This window comes from Macaca mulatta, chromosome 3 (genome assembly GCF_049350105.2).
Source record: "Macaca mulatta isolate MMU2019108-1 chromosome 3, T2T-MMU8v2.0, whole genome shotgun sequence".
Lineage (NCBI taxonomy): Eukaryota > Metazoa > Chordata > Mammalia > Primates > Cercopithecidae > Macaca > Macaca mulatta.
In genome coordinates, this window is record NC_133408.1 from 169,376,630 (window position 1) to 169,393,617 (window position 16,988).

At 42.3% G+C, this 16,988-nt stretch overlaps 1 protein-coding gene and 1 long non-coding RNA gene across 27 annotated transcripts in view; both read left to right on the forward strand.

Annotated features, from left to right (window-relative positions):
* Positions 1 to 16,988, forward strand: part of NRF1 (nuclear respiratory factor 1) — a 148,948-nt gene that overhangs the window by 102,922 nt on the left and 29,038 nt on the right. For 17 of the 26 annotated variants that reach the window (XR_013415532.1, XR_013415533.1, XR_013415534.1 and 14 more), the window contains 2 exons: positions 4,984 to 5,141; positions 15,780 to 15,904. Coding sequence is in view for 15 of the 26 variants with exons in the window: in XM_028846288.2 (XP_028702121.1) it covers positions 4,984 to 5,141; positions 15,780 to 15,904 (283 nt within the window). In the remaining 11 variants the exon portion in view is untranslated. Of the gene's footprint in view, positions 1 to 4,983; positions 5,142 to 15,779; positions 16,985 to 16,988 lie in introns of all 26 variants that reach the window. The other 9 variants (XR_013415537.1, XR_013415539.1, XR_013415538.1 and 6 more) reach the window with 5 other exon arrangements.
* LOC144339939 (uncharacterized) lies at positions 11,271 to 12,526 on the forward strand. Its single transcript, XR_013415550.1, has 2 exons — positions 11,271 to 12,083; positions 12,398 to 12,526. It is a non-coding gene; the product is annotated as an uncharacterized LOC144339939 (long non-coding RNA).

Sequence of the window (16,988 nt, forward strand, 5' to 3'; positions counted from 1 at the left end):
GACACTGTATCAGGTGACTCAGTAGAAACAGCCTTTTTGCTTGGTCTTTTCTCCCATGGGGCAGAAAGTATAACAACAAACAGTGCCTATACTTTTAGAAGTTGTGTGGTCATTTTGTTATCCCAGCCTTCCCAGTGAGAGCTCTCACCATTACCACACTGTCTTCAGCGTCCGGTTATTTATGGAAAGGGTCATTTGGGGGCCTGCTGAGCTGAGAATACTCAGTAATCTGAGTAATTACAGAGCAACAAACTCTATAGCCTTAAGCAGTTGAAAATTAATTAGTGACACAGAACAAGTTACATAGACTTTTTTGTTTGTTTGTTTTTTGACAGAGTCTTGCTGTCTCCCAGGCTGGAGTGCAGTGGCGCGATCTCGGCTCACTGCAAGCTCCGCCTCGTGGGTTTCCGCCATTCTCCTGCCTCAGCCTCCCGAGTAGCTGGGACTACAGGCGCCTGCCACCAGGCTGGCTAATTTTTTTGTATTTTTAGTAGAGACGGGGTTCACCGTGTTAGCCAGGATGGTCTTGATCTCCTGACCTCGTGATCCACCCGTCTTGGCTTCCCAAAGTGCTGGGATTACAGGCATGAGCCACCGCGCCTGGCCTACATAGATGTTTATAATTGAACAAGGAAAGAATTTCAAAATAATATGAAATAAACTATGTTGATTTTAAAATATACAGTTTTTATTTTGATGGCATATTGAAAGACGCAGATGGGTTTGAGAATCCATTCTGCTGCGTGATAAGACCAGGTATTGGTGATATCAATTGCATTAGGTGTCAGAAAAGTCTAAATTTGAAATAGAATGGTATCTGTTGATAATAGTATATATAATTCTGTTAGAAGAAGAGAAAGCCAAAGTACAAAAACATTAGAGATGTGAATTTTAAACTGAGCCATTAATATATGTAACAGTTTTGAATTGCGTAACTCATTTTAGGTGTATTTTTATGGATGTCGATTTACCTTAAATATGGGCAGGCTGAATAACAAGTAGGAAAATACCAATAGTATTTTTCCATCCATCCCTTCAGTAAACAGTTTTTGAGCCCTGTGCCAGGCACTGTAGAGACTGTAGATAAAAGATAATAAAGACTCCCCTTTCCCTTAAGGTGCACATAGGTAGGTGGTAAAGAAAGGCAAAGAACAATTGCAGTGAGATGAGGGTCTAGTAGCAGCAACCCCAGGGTGCTGTGGAACAGCAGAGGAGAGGCCCTCATCTGGACTTCAGGGGAATGGAATTGTCTCAGGAAACACTTCCCAGAGGAAGCCCCTGAGCTTAGACTAGAGGGGTAACTAGCCAAACAAAGGAGAGGGATAGGAGTTCTACCCTGTCAAAGGGAGCAACACGTTCAGTGCATTAACTTGTGAAAGCGTGGAACAGCCACAGTTTGAAGGGCCTTATGGTAGAGGGGCTCTCTCAGAAATGCATAGTAACCAATGAGATATCTTCTGAATATCTTCCCCTCCCAGGGCTTGTGGCCCTTTCTTTGGGGAAGGGAATGCAACAAGAGCTTAAGTAAACACAGTTTAAGAAAGCGCTGAGACTCAGGAATAGGAAATTCCGAAGAGATGCTGGCACTTGAACTGATTTCTTGATCACCTGCCGTGTTTCTGATTAGAAATCTCTTCTCTGTTTCTCCTCCTCTTTTCTCTTCACTATTTACTGTCATTCCATGACATGTAATTTAACTTTCTTAAATTATACTGTATATGGCAGCATTCTAATGCTATTTTCACTACAAGTATAGTTGTAACTAAATGTGTCTGTAGTGACTTGCTGCCTTTGGAGTTTGAGGACTTGAGAGAGCCACACTGGACCAAGCTCAGGTGAGAACAGCAGCATGTGCCGGACTAAAATAGAGGGGCAGATCAGGAAACAGGAAGACCATTCCCTCGCAGTAGGCAACAGCACTGCCCAGCTTCAGTGGATGTTTTGAGTGGAATCATCAGCCACCTAAGAATTGATAGTACAGCTTGCCTCTTACACTGGCAGTGTTGGCAGTAATGTTCATTGGAGCAATGAGATGAAAGCAAGCAACCTTGGAAAACAAGAGCTTTGGAGTTCCTGAGGGGCAACTTTGCAGCTCTAGGATATCTCTGCCTCAGGAGTGATGGGCCCTGAAGGCTTGTTGGCACAATCCACTGCCCATGAGAACTCAGGGCAAACACGAAGGTAGCTCAAAGGAATGTCTCTTTCTCTGGGAGGCTTTTGGCAAACATTCTGAAAAGCATTATCATAATCTAAGTATGGTGATAGAACTAAAGCAGGAAGCATTTAAAATATCTACCTCCTAAAGCTTGGAGCACTTCCTTTGGAACACGGTAACAAGCAGGCACAAGATAACTACTCAGCAGGCCCCAGCAATGTGAAGCAGGACTAGAAAGAGCTGCAGTAAACACTGCTAAGGTCTTGAGTCCAGGAGTCCAAAGACATATACACCTGAGCTGATGGATCACCTGCCGTACTTCGGAATAGAAACTGCTTTTACTGCCCTTGCTACTTTTCAGTTTTGAGGGTGGATAATTAATCAACGAGTATTTATTGAGCAAAACAGACTGAAGTAACTAGATACAGGTATTCAGAACCAAGTCTCTAAACACAAAGAATTGTACTAAAATCAGTGGTTCTGTACCCCAGACCAGAGGGGACATTTGGCAATATCTGGAGACATTTTTTACTTTCCTGACTGGGGAGGGTGCTATTGGCAACTAGTGGGTAGAAGCCAGGATGCTGCTAACCATACTGCAATGCACAGGACAGCCCTACAACCAAGGATCCCTGGGCCAAAATGTTAGCATGCCGAGACTGAGAGACTCTGTGTAGGCCTGGCAAACCTGGATTCTCGTGTACCCTATCACCAGAGAGTATGATTTTTGTTTTTGGGTTTTTTGCTGTGGGCAGTGGGAGAGTCTTCATAACTTCTCCCCTACTGAAAAGAAAGCAGTTTTTGCTACACTTTAAAAAATTAGTTTCTGAGTTTAGCAGTTTCCATCAAAATAAAAATGCAAAGTAAGTTTGATCCATAATTCTACCTCTAGGCATTTACCCTGTAAATAGACTCACATGTGATATACAAAGTGTAATAGTATATAAGGATATTCATCACAGCACTGTTTGTTAATAGCAAAAGACTGTAAACCACCTAAATGTGCATTGAAAGATGACTTGTTAAATAAATGATGATGTTTTCTATATAATTCAATGCTTCCCAACACTTTGGGAGGTGGAGGCAGGTGGATCACCTGAGGTTGGGAGTTCAAGACCAGCCTGACCAACATGGAGAAACCCTGTCTCTACTAAAAATACAGAATTAACTGGGTGTGGTGGTGCATGCCTGTAATCCCAGCTACTCGGGAGGCTGAGGCAGGAGAATCACTTGAACCTGGAAGGCAGAGGTTGCGGTGAGCTGAGATCATGCCACTGCACTCCAATCTGGGCAACAAGAGCGAAACTCCGTCTCAAAAAAAAAAAAAAAAATGCAATCCCATGCAACCATTCTTTTTTTTTTTTTTTTGAGACGGAGTCTCGCTCGTCGCCCAGGCTGGAGTGCAGTGGCACGATCTCGGCTCACTGCAAGCTCCGCCTCCCGGATTCACGCCATTCTCCTGCCTCAGACTCCCGAGTAGCTGGGACTACAGGCGCCCGCCACCGCGCCCGGCTAATTTTTTGTATTTTTAGAGACGGGGTTTCACCGTGGTCTCGATCTCCTGACCTTGTGATCCACCCGCCTTGGCCTCCCAAAGTGCTGGGATTATAGGCGTGAGCCACCGCGCCCAGCCACCATGCAGCCATTCTTAAGAATCGTGAATCAGTAAAGTAGTTTTATATGTTCCAAAATGGAATCATTTCGGAGATGTACTGTTTGTGAAAAAAGCAAGATACAAAAGATATGTAGAATATGCTGCCATTTTTATTTTAAAGAGGAGGTAGTAGAAAGGGGAAATAGGGTGAATGTGTGTGTGTGTGTGTGTGTCTGTGTAAATATACTTCCATATAGTGGGAATAGCTCTACAAAGGTACACAAGAAAATAGGTATATTACATGGAAATATTGTATAATGATAAAAAAATAATAAGAGAGAAAGAAAATAGGCACTGTAGTAGACCCTTTGGATAAAGGGTCTGGAGTACTGGTATCATATTCCCTTTGATACAGTTTGAAATTTTGGTATAGTTTGAATTTTTTTTCTTCTCATGGGCTATTTCTAACAACCCAGCCTATATATTTTTAAACTTTATTATGTATTTATTTAAATTGACAAAAGATTGTATATATTTATCTTGCACAATGTGTTGTTTTGAAGTATGTATACATCGGGAGGTAAATCAAGAAACGTATTTAAAAGTGTAGAGTGGGCCAGGCGTGGTGACTCATGCCTGTAATCCTAGCACTTTGGGAGACAGGCAGGTGGATCACCTAAGATCAGGAGTTTGAGACCAGCCTGGCCAACATGGTGAAACCCCGTCTCTACTAAAAATACAAAAATTAGCCAGAGGTGGTGGCACACACCTATAATCCCAGCTACTTGGGAGCCTGAGGCAGGAGAATCGCTCAACCTGGGAGATGGAGGTTGCAGTAAGCCAAGATTGTGCCATTGCACTCCAGCTTGGGCAACAGAGGGAGACTCCCTCTCAAAAAAAAAAAAAGTACAGTGGAAGGTCTTGCTTTCTATCTCCCATCCAACTTGTTTCCAGCTCCTCTGAACCCCACACATATAATCCAGAGAATATATTCAGTGGCTTTTGTGTGTCCTTCCAGAATTTCTTTATGGCAAATGCAAGAAAATTCAGGTATATATTCTAATACCCCCTTTTTTACACAAAAGGTAGCATGCTCTGTTCTGTACATTGCAGGTCATGTTAATTTTAAAGAGTATGTGTATTTAGCTAAAAAGTAACAATTATTGGAAAAATTACTTTTAAAATTATACTTTCGTGGCTTTGTTTTTTTACTATCTTGTCCTTTCTGCCTCAGGTGGAACAAAATTGGGCCACGTTACAGGGAGGTGAGATGACCATCCAGACGACGCAAGCATCAGAGGCCACCCAGGCGGTGGCATCATTGGCAGAGGCCGCAGTGGCAGCTTCTCAGGAGATGCAGCAGGGAGCTACAGTCACCATGGCGCTTAACAGGTGGTGGCAAGAGTCTGGGAATAAATGAGGATCACAGATCTGTCCCTGCAGATATGGGTGGAGGCCTCTTAAAGAGAAATGTATCTCTGTTTGCCACAATTGGCAGTAGGAACTTAACACTTTTGGCCCATATGATATTGTAGTTTGGCCTATAATAGGTCAGCCCTTACCAAGAAAAATTAAACTTCTTTCCTTCAGGTGTGCTTAGGAAAGGTGATGTGAAATGGAATCCTCTAGTAAAAGGTAGTTTCCAAAACTCAATGTATTGTTTCCTGCTTAGTTCCTTCTACTGGCTATTGATGGAAAGATCATCTCCGCATCATTCTTCACTCCTGCCGCCACCCAGCCCCAACAATCAGTGCAGCCTTTCTGACTTCCAGCCCAAGACTGCTGGTCAAGCCTTCCCATTTATCCTATTCTGTGTCCATTAAGCAGAAGCAGCAAGGCTTGAGTGCTTCATGTTTTCAAGGGATACAGAACAAATTAAGAGGCTTCAGAGTAATTGTCCTTTTGCCCTACAAAAGAAAGTGCATTTTGTTGGGGGTATTAATCCATGTTTAAGCAGCAAGTGGCTGATTTTACTTGCTTTTGAGAAAAATGTGTTGCCTTTGCTTATCAGTGAGCTCAAGATAAGTAAGTTTTGGATTATTGGGGGAAATAATGAACTTTTTTCTTCAGGTATGTTAGGAAGGGTGCTGCCAAATGGGATGCTCCAAAAGGTGGCTTCTGAACCTCGATTGTATTGTTCTCTGCCTGGTTCCTTCTACTGGTTGTTGACAGGAAAGATCAGCTTCATATCATTCTCCCTCTTCTTCATTCCTCATCCAATTTTATTTTCAGTGGACTCAGGCATTTAAATTAATGGTCAAGAGTGTGAGCCTTGATGCCAGACTACTTCGGTTTGAAGCCCAGCTCTGTCACTTACGAGCTGTTTGGCATCAAGCAGTTCATTTGAAATCTCAGTAGCCAGGCTCTCCTATTCTGTAAAATGGGAGTGATAACAGTACATTCTTCTAGGGGTGTTATGAGAACTGAGTTACTCCATGTGAAATCCTTAGGTCAGTGTCTTGTATGCAGTAAGGGCTGCTATTCTCATCCATAGCAGCTCTTAGTCCTTGATAGTCACTGAACTCTTGCGGCATGCCAGCTCTACTGGGTAAGGCTCTAAATAGAGAATAGAGTGCTCTAGCATATACTCTGCCTTCAAAGAAATCATACTCTTATTGGGGAGACTGATTTAAGTAACACTTAGCAAACAGTATTACTTAGAGTGTAACTCACTATTGAATTGTATGGTAAAGACTATGAACATTGTAGAAATTCAGAGGAGGGGGATCACCTCCCCTAAATATAAAATCAGTGAAAGTTTAGATTGATTATGATAGATACTAGAGAGCTAAGATGGATTTGTGCATGGTTCACTGTATGAGGTTGTTTGGTATGGTGGCTGAGAGCAGGGTTCCAACGTCACATATTCGGGTTTGAATCCTGGCTCCACCACACACTAGCCATTTGATCCTGAGAAACATAACCTCTGAGCCTTGTTTTCCCCATTGTTATAATGAGGATAATACTCATCCTACAGAATCATGTATATGAGATAATATAGATAAAATTCTCATCGCAGTGTCCAACCCAGAGTTAGCACTTCAAGAATTATTATCATTTAAGTTATATTTTAAGAACTATCTATTCTGATTTAATTATAGTGAGAGGAGATTAGAAGATCAGTTAGGAAGAGGCACTCCAGCACACCTTGTTAAGGTCTTGGAAAGTAAAGTCGTAAGAATGGAGGTAAAGTGATTCTTTTTTTTTTTTTTTTTTGAAACAGAGTTTTGCTCTTGTTGCCCAGGCTGAAGTGCAATGGCATGATCTCGGCTCACCGCAACCTCTGCCTCCCAGGTTCAAGCGATTCTCCTGCCTCAGCTTCCCAAGTAGCCAGGATTACAGGCGTCTGCCACCATGCCCAGCTAATTTTGTACTTTTAGTACAGACAGGGTTTCTCCATGTTGGTCAGGCTGGTCTCGAACTCCTGACTTCAGGTGATCCACCCACCTCAGCCTCCCAAAGTGCCGGGATTACAGGCATGAGCCACCACGCCCAGCCTAAGTGATTCATTTTAAAGAAGTATGGCCAGAGATTGGTGGTTGATTAGGAATAGGAAACTGAAACACACAGACACACAGACACACACACACACACACACACACACACACAACACGTCTTCTCAGAGTTACCCAGTTAGTCCCTAGTGATCAGAACATTTTTTTCAGCCTATTGAGCCATGTTGCATGTGTTGCTCTTCATTTCTTTTTTTTCCCCCACTCACGTGTATACCCACCATGTTGCTTTTCAGTAACATGAAAGTCTTATTTGGTTCCTTACACTTGGCTCAATTCTACCCCTGTCTTTGAGAGAAACACCCAGATAAACTTCCTGAAAGGCATGGCCAAGTGACTCTCCCTCCCTTTAGTCCAGTAACAGTCCCCATCCCCCGCCCGACTGTAGCTTGGGGCCTAACAGGCCCTCATTAAAGACCAGCAAAACTTGATTTCATTGAGACTTGCAGCCAACACCTTGGATATTCCAGTGAAGTGTTGTGTGTCCTGGGAACTCTGTACATAGTGGAAAATATGAGGCACATTTGGGCTCCCTTTGTTGTAAGGACCAGGGCTTATTTCTAAAGGCAAGAGGGTAATGGCATCCCCTGAGGGCTTGTTAACAAACTCAGATGCAGCTGAGGTGGCTACAGTGTTTACTCCAAAGGAAGAAGAATGTGTTCACTGTGGCATAGAGGAGGAATAAAGAGATGTTGAAATATCTTTGCAATCAGGTAGTTCGCTGCCCCAGTGAGTGTTAGGGGTTGGTGTATTACAGCTTCTGCTGGGGGTGAAGAAACCAAGCCCGGCAGCAGAGACTAGACTGTAGCAGACTATTAGGGGAACATCAGGGCTTTCTGAACCCAAGAGAGGTAACCCATGGTCTAATGTCTTAGTCAGGAGGGTTGGATATAAGTCACAAGCCCTTAACATTCACTTCCTTGTGGACAAGATGCAGTAGAATCATTTAGTCCCTGCACTCTGAGCCTCTCCACATAATTTGCTGTTGGAAGTCATCTCAGTGAGACATACACAGAGAAATCTGGTCTTTGTTCCTATGATGACAAAGCAGTTTCATAATCTGCCCTCTTGCAGCTCGTCTGTGTTTTGGGTGCAGATAAAACAAGCATGGTTCTCTTATAACCAGCTGCACCTCTGCTGCAATGTAAACAGCAGATGTGGGCGCAGGGTGAGAAGGGAGAGGAAGCTACATGCAATGGCAGGTTGGGGAATAAGGAGGCAGAGGGGCTCCTCCATCTTTTACAGGGTACAACGGAATCAGGACAGTTGCAGGACGGACTTGTTTCTCAACCATGCTCTTAAGAGAATTTCATACTGCAAGTCACAAGGGCCCAGGGCTCCACAGCCTTTAGCCCACCCTGGCTTTCTAACAACCCAAAGTGGGTATGGAGAAGTTGTCCTTTAAAAACTATGTTAATTTTCATTTTCAAAATAAAGAATAAATCAGCACTTTTGGAAAGGAGGTGGGAAGGGAATCGAAGTGAACAAATAAGCAGAACATCACAGCTTTAAAACAATATGTGTGTATGTGTGTGTATATATATACATACATACATATATATAATAGCATATATATATATGATAGCTTATATATATAAGCTATTTAGCCTGAACAACCAGAGAGGAAAGGCAGTGATATCACCATTTACTTGTGATGCAGTCATTAATTTGAATTTTCAGTTCTTTGGTTAAGCTGTCCTAGACTTGTAGTTCCTCTTAAACATGTCCTTCTACAAACCCATTTCCTGAATATGGCCAGTATAGTCCTTGCATGTAGAGAGGACGATTTGGCTTTGTAGACTTACTGTATGTTTCTAAAGTAGTGGAAACTTACTTGATAGTATATTGTCAACCCTGAGACAGTATTTATTGTGTGTCTACTGTGTGCAGGGCTGTGACTCAGTGCTATGGGGAAATACTTAGATTAATTCCTCTTCTCAAGGAATTTTAGAATTTGTCCTTCTTTTGTTGAGAAGATTTTGCTTTTTAAAAGTCATATTTTGAAAGAAAAATTTGATCTTAGTCTTTAAGATGAAAATATTATTGACTTAAAATTAGACATATTATTAAAATAAAATGGAGCTTTAACATATGGAGTGATATTTGTCCAATAAAACGGGATGGAAAACTTAGATCAGAAATCTTCTCTGGAATAGAGGTCAGCAATGGTACAACTGCTTTTCTTTCCTACAGGTAAAGATTAGACACTTACAGATAAAAGGTTGATGGAAACCTCTTATTTGTAGCTTTGGTTTTGAAATGACTTGTCTAAAAATTGTAAAGTGGTCTTTTTATAAATTTTTTTACAAATTTTTGTAAAATTACAAAATTTTTGTCTAAAAATTTGTAAAGGGTCTTTTTAATCCCTATTCACCTTTTTAGGTGAACATAATCTTTTTCTAGGCTGGGCGTGGTGGCTCACGCCTGTAATCCCGGCACCTTGGGAGGCCAAGGCAGGTGAATCACCTGAGGTCAGGAGTTCGAGACCAGCCTCAACATGGAGAAACCGCGTCTCTACTAAAAGTACAAAATTAGGCGGGCGTGGTGGTGCGCGCCTGTAATCCCAGCTACTCAGGAGGCTGAGTCAGGAGAATTGCTTGAACCCGGGAAGCGGAGGTTGCAGTGAGCCGAGATCATGCCATTGCACTCCAGCCTGGGCAAGAACGAAACTCCATCTCAAAAAAAGAAAAAAAATCTTTCTAGCAGTTTAGTTGAGTCGTTTCCCATAAAGTTGAGTATAAAAGGGTAGAGTCGCTCTGGAAATGATAACCCTGCTTACCATAGGCATCATTGTTGTCTTCATGCCCCATGTAAAGACCCTAACTGGGGGTTGAATAATTAATCGTACTGACCTGTCAACCTGTCACCCCCATTGCATTGGACTCCTCATCCCTGGCATTCCAGATCATTTTAGGTTGTTGCTGGTTTTCAGCTTTTCTTCTACCATACCATATTTTAGAAAGAAGTTAAAGAAAAAAACTTCAGCCGGGCGCGGTGGCTCAAGCCTGTAATCCCAGCACTTTAGGAGGCCAAGACGGGCGGATCACGAGGTCAGGAGATCGAGACCATCCTGGCTAACACGGTGTAACCCCGTCTCTACTAAAAATACAAAAAACTAGCCGGGCGAGGTGGCCAGCGCCTATAGTCCCAGCTACTCGGGAGGCTGAGGCAGGAGAATGGCGTAAACCCGGGAGGCGGAGCTTGCAGTGAGCTGAGATGTGGCCACTGCACTCCAGCCTGGGCTACAGAGCAAGACTCCGTCTCAAAAAAAAAAAAAAAAAAAAACTTCAAGTTTTTAGGGCTTCAAGTCGAATGAAATGAGTGTGATCAGTTGCAGGTACACTTTCATGTCAAGGCTTGGAGAGCTGCCCTCTCCTTTTGCTGTCCATGAAACTCATTCTGCCAGAATGTGTTCAGGATATACAGGAGTGGCAGGATGTCATCTTTGATGGTCATAAAGATGAGATCATTGTAAACTGTAGGAAGAATTATAGGAAATAAGCAGTCACTGAGGTGGCCTATAAACAAAGATCCTAATTCCATATAAACAATTCTTATTTACAGTTTTCTTCTTCAGACTCTCACACAGCTTTTTCCAAAGAATATACTTTCCTACTTTCCATAAAGTCTCAGGTCACAGTGTAAATATTTGTATCATTAATCATTGACAGGTGGATGCTGTAAAATTGGCTGATCATATATTTATTTATTCTTTTTATTTTTTTTCTCCAATATAGGTAATTAATAAAATTTCCCGGCTGGGTACGGTGGCTCATGCCTGTAATCCCAGCACTTTGGGAGGCCGAGGCGGGCGGATCACCTGAGGTCGGGAGTTCAAGACCAGCCCGGCCAACATGGAGAAACCCCGTCTCTACTAAAAATACAAAATTAGCTGGGCATGGTGGCGGGTGCCTGTAATCCCAGCTACTTGGGAGGCTGAGGCAGGAGAATCGCTTGAACCTGGGAGGCACAGGTTGTGGTGAGCCAAGATTGCGCCATTGCACTCCAGCCTGGGCAACAAGAGCGAAACTCCATCTCAAAAAAAAAAAATTCCCAGTGGTTGGTGATAGTGTTTATTAACATAAATTTCTTAACAAAATATTAAAAATTAAGGGCCTAGGTACTAAAATTTATTCATTACAGTCTCTCTAATAAATACTTAAAAGCACTTTAAAATTAAATTCTACCATGAAAAATGTAAAGAACAGCCTTAGTAGTAATTCCAGATCAAGGGTCCCCTGCTGAAAAGACAGTCCCTTCCCTATTGAATGGTGTTGGCACCCTTGTCAGAAACCATGTGACCATATAGGTGAAGGTTTATTTCTAAGCTCTCAGTTCTATTCCACTGGTCTATATGTTTGTCTTTATGCCAGTACCGTACTGTTTTGATTACTACAGCTTTGTGTTAAGTTTTGAAATCAGAAGTGTGAGTGGTGGTACTGGGAAAACTGGATATCTGCATACAAAAGAATGAAGTTGGACCTTTACCTAACCCCGTGTATAAAAATTAACTCAAAGTGGTTCCATGACCTACAACTATAAAACTCTTTGAAGAAAACATGGGGCAAAACTTCATGACATTGGATTTGCCAGTAATTTCTTGGATATCACAAAGGAAAAATAGACAAATTGGACTTTACAAAAATGTTTTAAATTTGTGCATCAAAAGACTATCAATAGAGCAAAAAGGCAAGCCACAGAATGGAAGAAAATATTTGCAAATCATATCTGATAAGGGATTGATATCCAGAATATATAGGGAATATCTAAAACTCAACAACAACAAAAACTCTATTCAAAAATGGGCAAAGGGCCGGGCGCGGTGGCTCAAACCTGTAATCCTAGCACTTTGGGAGGCCGAGATGGGCGGATCACGAGGTCAGGAGATCGAGACCATCCTGGCTAACACGGTGAAACCCCGTCTCTACTAAAAAATACAAAAAACTAGCCGGGCGCGGTGGCGGGCGCCTGTAGTCCCAGCTACTCCGGAGGCTGAGGCAGGAGAATGGCGTGAACCCGGGAGGCGGAGCTTGCAGTGAGCTGAGATCCGGCCACTGCACTCCAGCCTGGGCGGCAGAGCGAGACTCCGTCTCAAAAAAAAAAAAAAAAAAAAAAATGGGCAAAGGTCTCGAATAGACATTTCTCCTAAGAAGATAAGCAGATGGCCAATAAGCACAGGAAAAGATATGCAACATCACTAATCAAAACTACAATGAGATACCACCTCATACCCATTAAGATGGTCGCGATCCAAAAAACAGAAAATAACAAGTGTTGGTGAGGATGTGGAGAAATTGGAACCCTTGTGCACTATTGGTGGGAATGTAAAATGATATAGCCACTGTGGAAAGCAGTATGATAATTCCTCAAAAAATTAAAAATGGGACTACCATATGTTGCAGCAAATCCACTTCTGGGTATATATCCCAAAGAATTGAAAGCAAGATCTCAGAGAAATATTTGTATGCCCATGTTCACAGCAGCATTATTCACAATAGCTGAAACATGGGAGCAACCCAGGTGATCATCGACAGATGAATGGATACATAAAATGTGGTATATACACACAATGGAATATTATTCGGCCTTTAAAAGGAAGGAAATTCTGACAAATGCTACGACATGGATGAACCTTGAGAACATTCTGCTGAGTGAAATAAGCTAGACACAAAAGGACAAATACTGTGTGGTTGTATTTATGTGAGACAGAGTAGTAAAAATCATAGAGACAAAGAATAACTCAAAGTGGATCTAAGACCTAAAACTATCAAACTCTTAGAAGAAAACATGGGGCAAAACGTAATGACATTGGATTTGCCAATGATTTCTTAGATATGACAACAAAGGCACACACACCTATAGTTCCAGCTGTTTACGTCAGGAGGCTAAAGCAGGATTTCTTGAGCCCAGGAATTCGAGACCAGCCTGGGCAGCATAGCGAGACCCTGTCTCTAAAAAATAAAAACAAAAATGAAAAAATAATTGAGGCAGAAAGTAGAATGGTGGTTGCCAGGGGCTAGGGAGATGGTAGAATAGGAAGTTTAATGGTCCGGAGTTCCAGTTTTACAACATGAAGAGAGTTGTGGAGATGAATGATGGTGATGGCTGCACAGCATTCTGAGTGTATTTAACTCCCTGAACTGCACACTTTAGTGTTAAGAATGTAAATTTTATGTTATGTGCATTTTATCACAACAAAATAGTTTTTAAAACTGTACAGTACAATCCTAATTATTATCTTACCTTTTTTTTTTTTTTTTTTTTTTTTTTTTTGAGACAGAGTTTCACTCTTGTTGACGGCTGGAGTGCAGTGGCACGATATCGGCTCACTGCAGTCTCCGCCTCCTAGGTTCAAGTGATTCTCCTGCCTCAGCCTCCCGAGTAGCTGGGATTATAGGCATGTGCCACCACGCCTGGCTAATTTTGTATTTTTAGTAGGGACGGGGTTTCTCCATGTCGGCCAGGCTGGTCTCGAACTCCTGACCTCAGGTGATCTGCCTGCCTCGGCCTCCCAAACAGCTGGGATTACAGGCGCAAGCCACTGTGCCTGGCCTTATCTTATCTTTTTAAAGTTGTATTTAAGATTAGTAGGAAAGGCCGGGCGCGGTGGCTCAAGCCTGTAATCCCAGCACTTTGGGAGGCCGAGACGGGCGGATCACGAGGTCAGGAGATGGAGACCATCCTGGCTAACACGGTGAAACCCCGTCTCTACTAAGAAATACAAAAAAAAAAAAACTAGCCGGGCGAGGTGGCGGGCGCCTGTAGTCCCAGCTACCTGGGAGGCTGAGGCCGGAGAATGGCGTGAACCCGGGAGGCGGAGCTTGCAGTGAGCTGAGATCCGGCCACTGCACTCCAGCCTGGGCTACAGAGTGAGACTCCGTCTCAAAAAAAAAAAAAAAAAAAGATTAGTAGGAAATAATTATGATATTTTAAATTTTCTTTTATACTTAATAAAGTTTGCTCAAACTTTCTATAAAAGCAAGTATATTGCTTTTATTGTCAGAAAAAGATAACTGTTTAAAACAGTCATAAAAATTAAAAAGATAACTGTTTAAAACAGTCATAAAAATTAAAAAGCAAGACAAATTAGTAAGAAGAGGAAATTTTTCTATTTAATGAGACTTTTCTGGCCATTCGGTTTCTTTTCCTGCTTCCTAAAATCCTTACAGTGACCAAGAAGTCTTCTGCAGGGGAATTACTATATCTGTTGTCTTACTTGTGTGCTGACTGTCTTAGGTAAAGGAGACAGTATTGAGTTTGGTACATGTTGCTTTGCCCACGATCCTAACATATTTACCCCAATTAGTCCCTGTCCCCTCACCCACCTCCACTTACGGCTTTTGGTTGCAAGACCACTGCCATGTTACAGCAAAGCCTGCAGTTTCAGAGCAAAGCTGACTCAACTGGCTTATTTGTCCACTTCTGCTAAACTAAATGGCACCATCATCTCTATTCTATGCCCACTGGAATTCGATAGTCCCTCAGTAACTGCACATTGACACCTGATACTTTACCAGAAGGGATAATGAATTTGCCTGTTTTTTCACATTTTTACCTCTCTGAAATTTGGATGGCAAATTATAATCTTACGATTGTCAGGAATTTTTCTTCCTTACTGGCCCATAAAATAATAGTATGTCTTACAGTTTGTAGCATCATAGAATCAAGAAAAATGGGTATTTATGCACCTAGTAAAAGCATATAGCAAGGAAAAGAAAGAAAAATGAGACATACTGCTAAAATAGTACTTGTATATACAAATGATTAATGTCTTCCTATTCTACAGAGCATTTGTGCGATATAGGGAGGTTTATTATTTTGTTGTATTTATAGAGGCAAACTATGTATACAGTTTGGACTTGTAGTGATAATTTTAAATTTTAAGTCTTTGTTTTAGCCCTGCCTGCATATACAGTGAGTCAAAGGGTAGAGTTGGACTTTTCAGGATATTAATCAGCCATTACTTTATATTTGAAAAGCATGACTATAAATCAAATTATTATTTAATATTAATTGAAGAGTGAGTCCAGGTTGCTGCTGACTCCTCATATTATCATTCATCCTTGGCTATAAAAGGACAGTCTCAGATGGTCTGCCTTGTGTTACTGTAAGGAGAAAAGAGAAAAGGAAAACCTTGTGATTGACAACCAAAATGGCTTTTGCATTGTGAATATGGATCAGAGCTTCCACTATGGCTTGCAAGCACTCAACTGATATTGATAAGGAAGAAACTGATAATGAGTGCCTTCTGTCCTCAAACACCGAGGTTCAAAGAAACTCTCACCATTAGCTTTATAGCTATGTAAGACTTCAGATTTCTCTAGCCATTAATATTATTTCAGAATTACTCCTGGCTTTATCTGTTAGCACTGTTAACACGTATTTGCTGTTAGGATCACAACCATGGAGTCAGTAGAGAGACCCAAGGAAAGCGTTGAAAGGATGGTTTGTCTTGGCTGCAGTGCTGTTCCTCTATTCATCTTACACATCCCCCTCTCTCCTGTTCCTGTGCCCGCAGCGAAGCTGCCGCCCATGCTGTCGCCACCCTGGCTGAGGCCACCTTACAAGGTGGGGGACAGATCGTCTTGTCTGGGGAAACCGCAGCAGCCGTCGGAGCACTTACTGGAGTCCAAGATGCTAATGGTAAGAGAGCATAAATATTTTATTAAATTTCTTCCCTGTTTCCACTTAAACCTTCCTGACATGACTGGCAGCAAACCCTTCAGAAAGAGTTTGAACTTCGATTTTTTTTCTTCATTGGTAGGCATTTCTTGCCTAGGAATATTCTAGGAGCCTGTGATTCCTTTCACTAGTAGCAGACATGGGGGTTCCTGAAGGAAAATGCCATGATAATGGCTACCTAATTGAATTGTTACTTAAAAAGTAATTATCTTGTTGTGACAAGACTTGCTGAGAGGCATCTTAAAATTTGCTGTGAGCCCCATTTTGTCTTTTACTCTCTCATCGGATAGGGTAGATCAGTGTCCTTTACTGTAGCAGAGACTCTCATGGGCAGGACCATCGTGGAAAGTTCTGACTACATCAAGAAAGGCGCCATTGTCTCACCTGTGCTCAGAGTCAGGCAGCAGGCTGTGATGCCGGTGCCTCTCTGCTTGGTACTGTGGTTCTGCTTCCTGTTATATGTAGCCTCACCAAGGACCTCTGGATTTAGCCAAGTATATGCCCCTACCCTGCGCTTCTTCCCCAGCTCTTTGACTTCTTGGACATTGGTGAATATCTTGAATAAACAAAAGGGATAAAATTCGTAGAAATATGGTGGCAAAAATATACAACTTCAGGCCAGCTCTTTGGGTCCACATTGGTAAGGAGTCAGTTGGCAAGACTTAAGCTGCCCAAGGAAGTGCCTCAGAAGTCTGGGTCAAAGAGGAGGGCCAGATCTGTTCTGTGAGACCCTATGTGATTGTTACATTTTTAAATAATATATAATTAAGCAGGACAAATTAAATACCCCATGGCTTTGGGGAAATTCTTGCTTTAAAATCCTGGAATGGGGCTGGGCACGGTGGCTCATGCCTACTAATCCCCAGCACTTTGGGAAGCCAAAGTGGGTGGATCACCTGAGGTCAGGAGTTCAAGACCAGCCTGGCCAACATGGCAAAACCCTGTCCGTGGTGGTGTGCGAGGCTGAGGCAAGAAAATTGCTTGAACCCTAGAGGCAGAGCTTGCAGTGACCTGAGATTGCACCACTGCACTCCAGTCTGGGTGA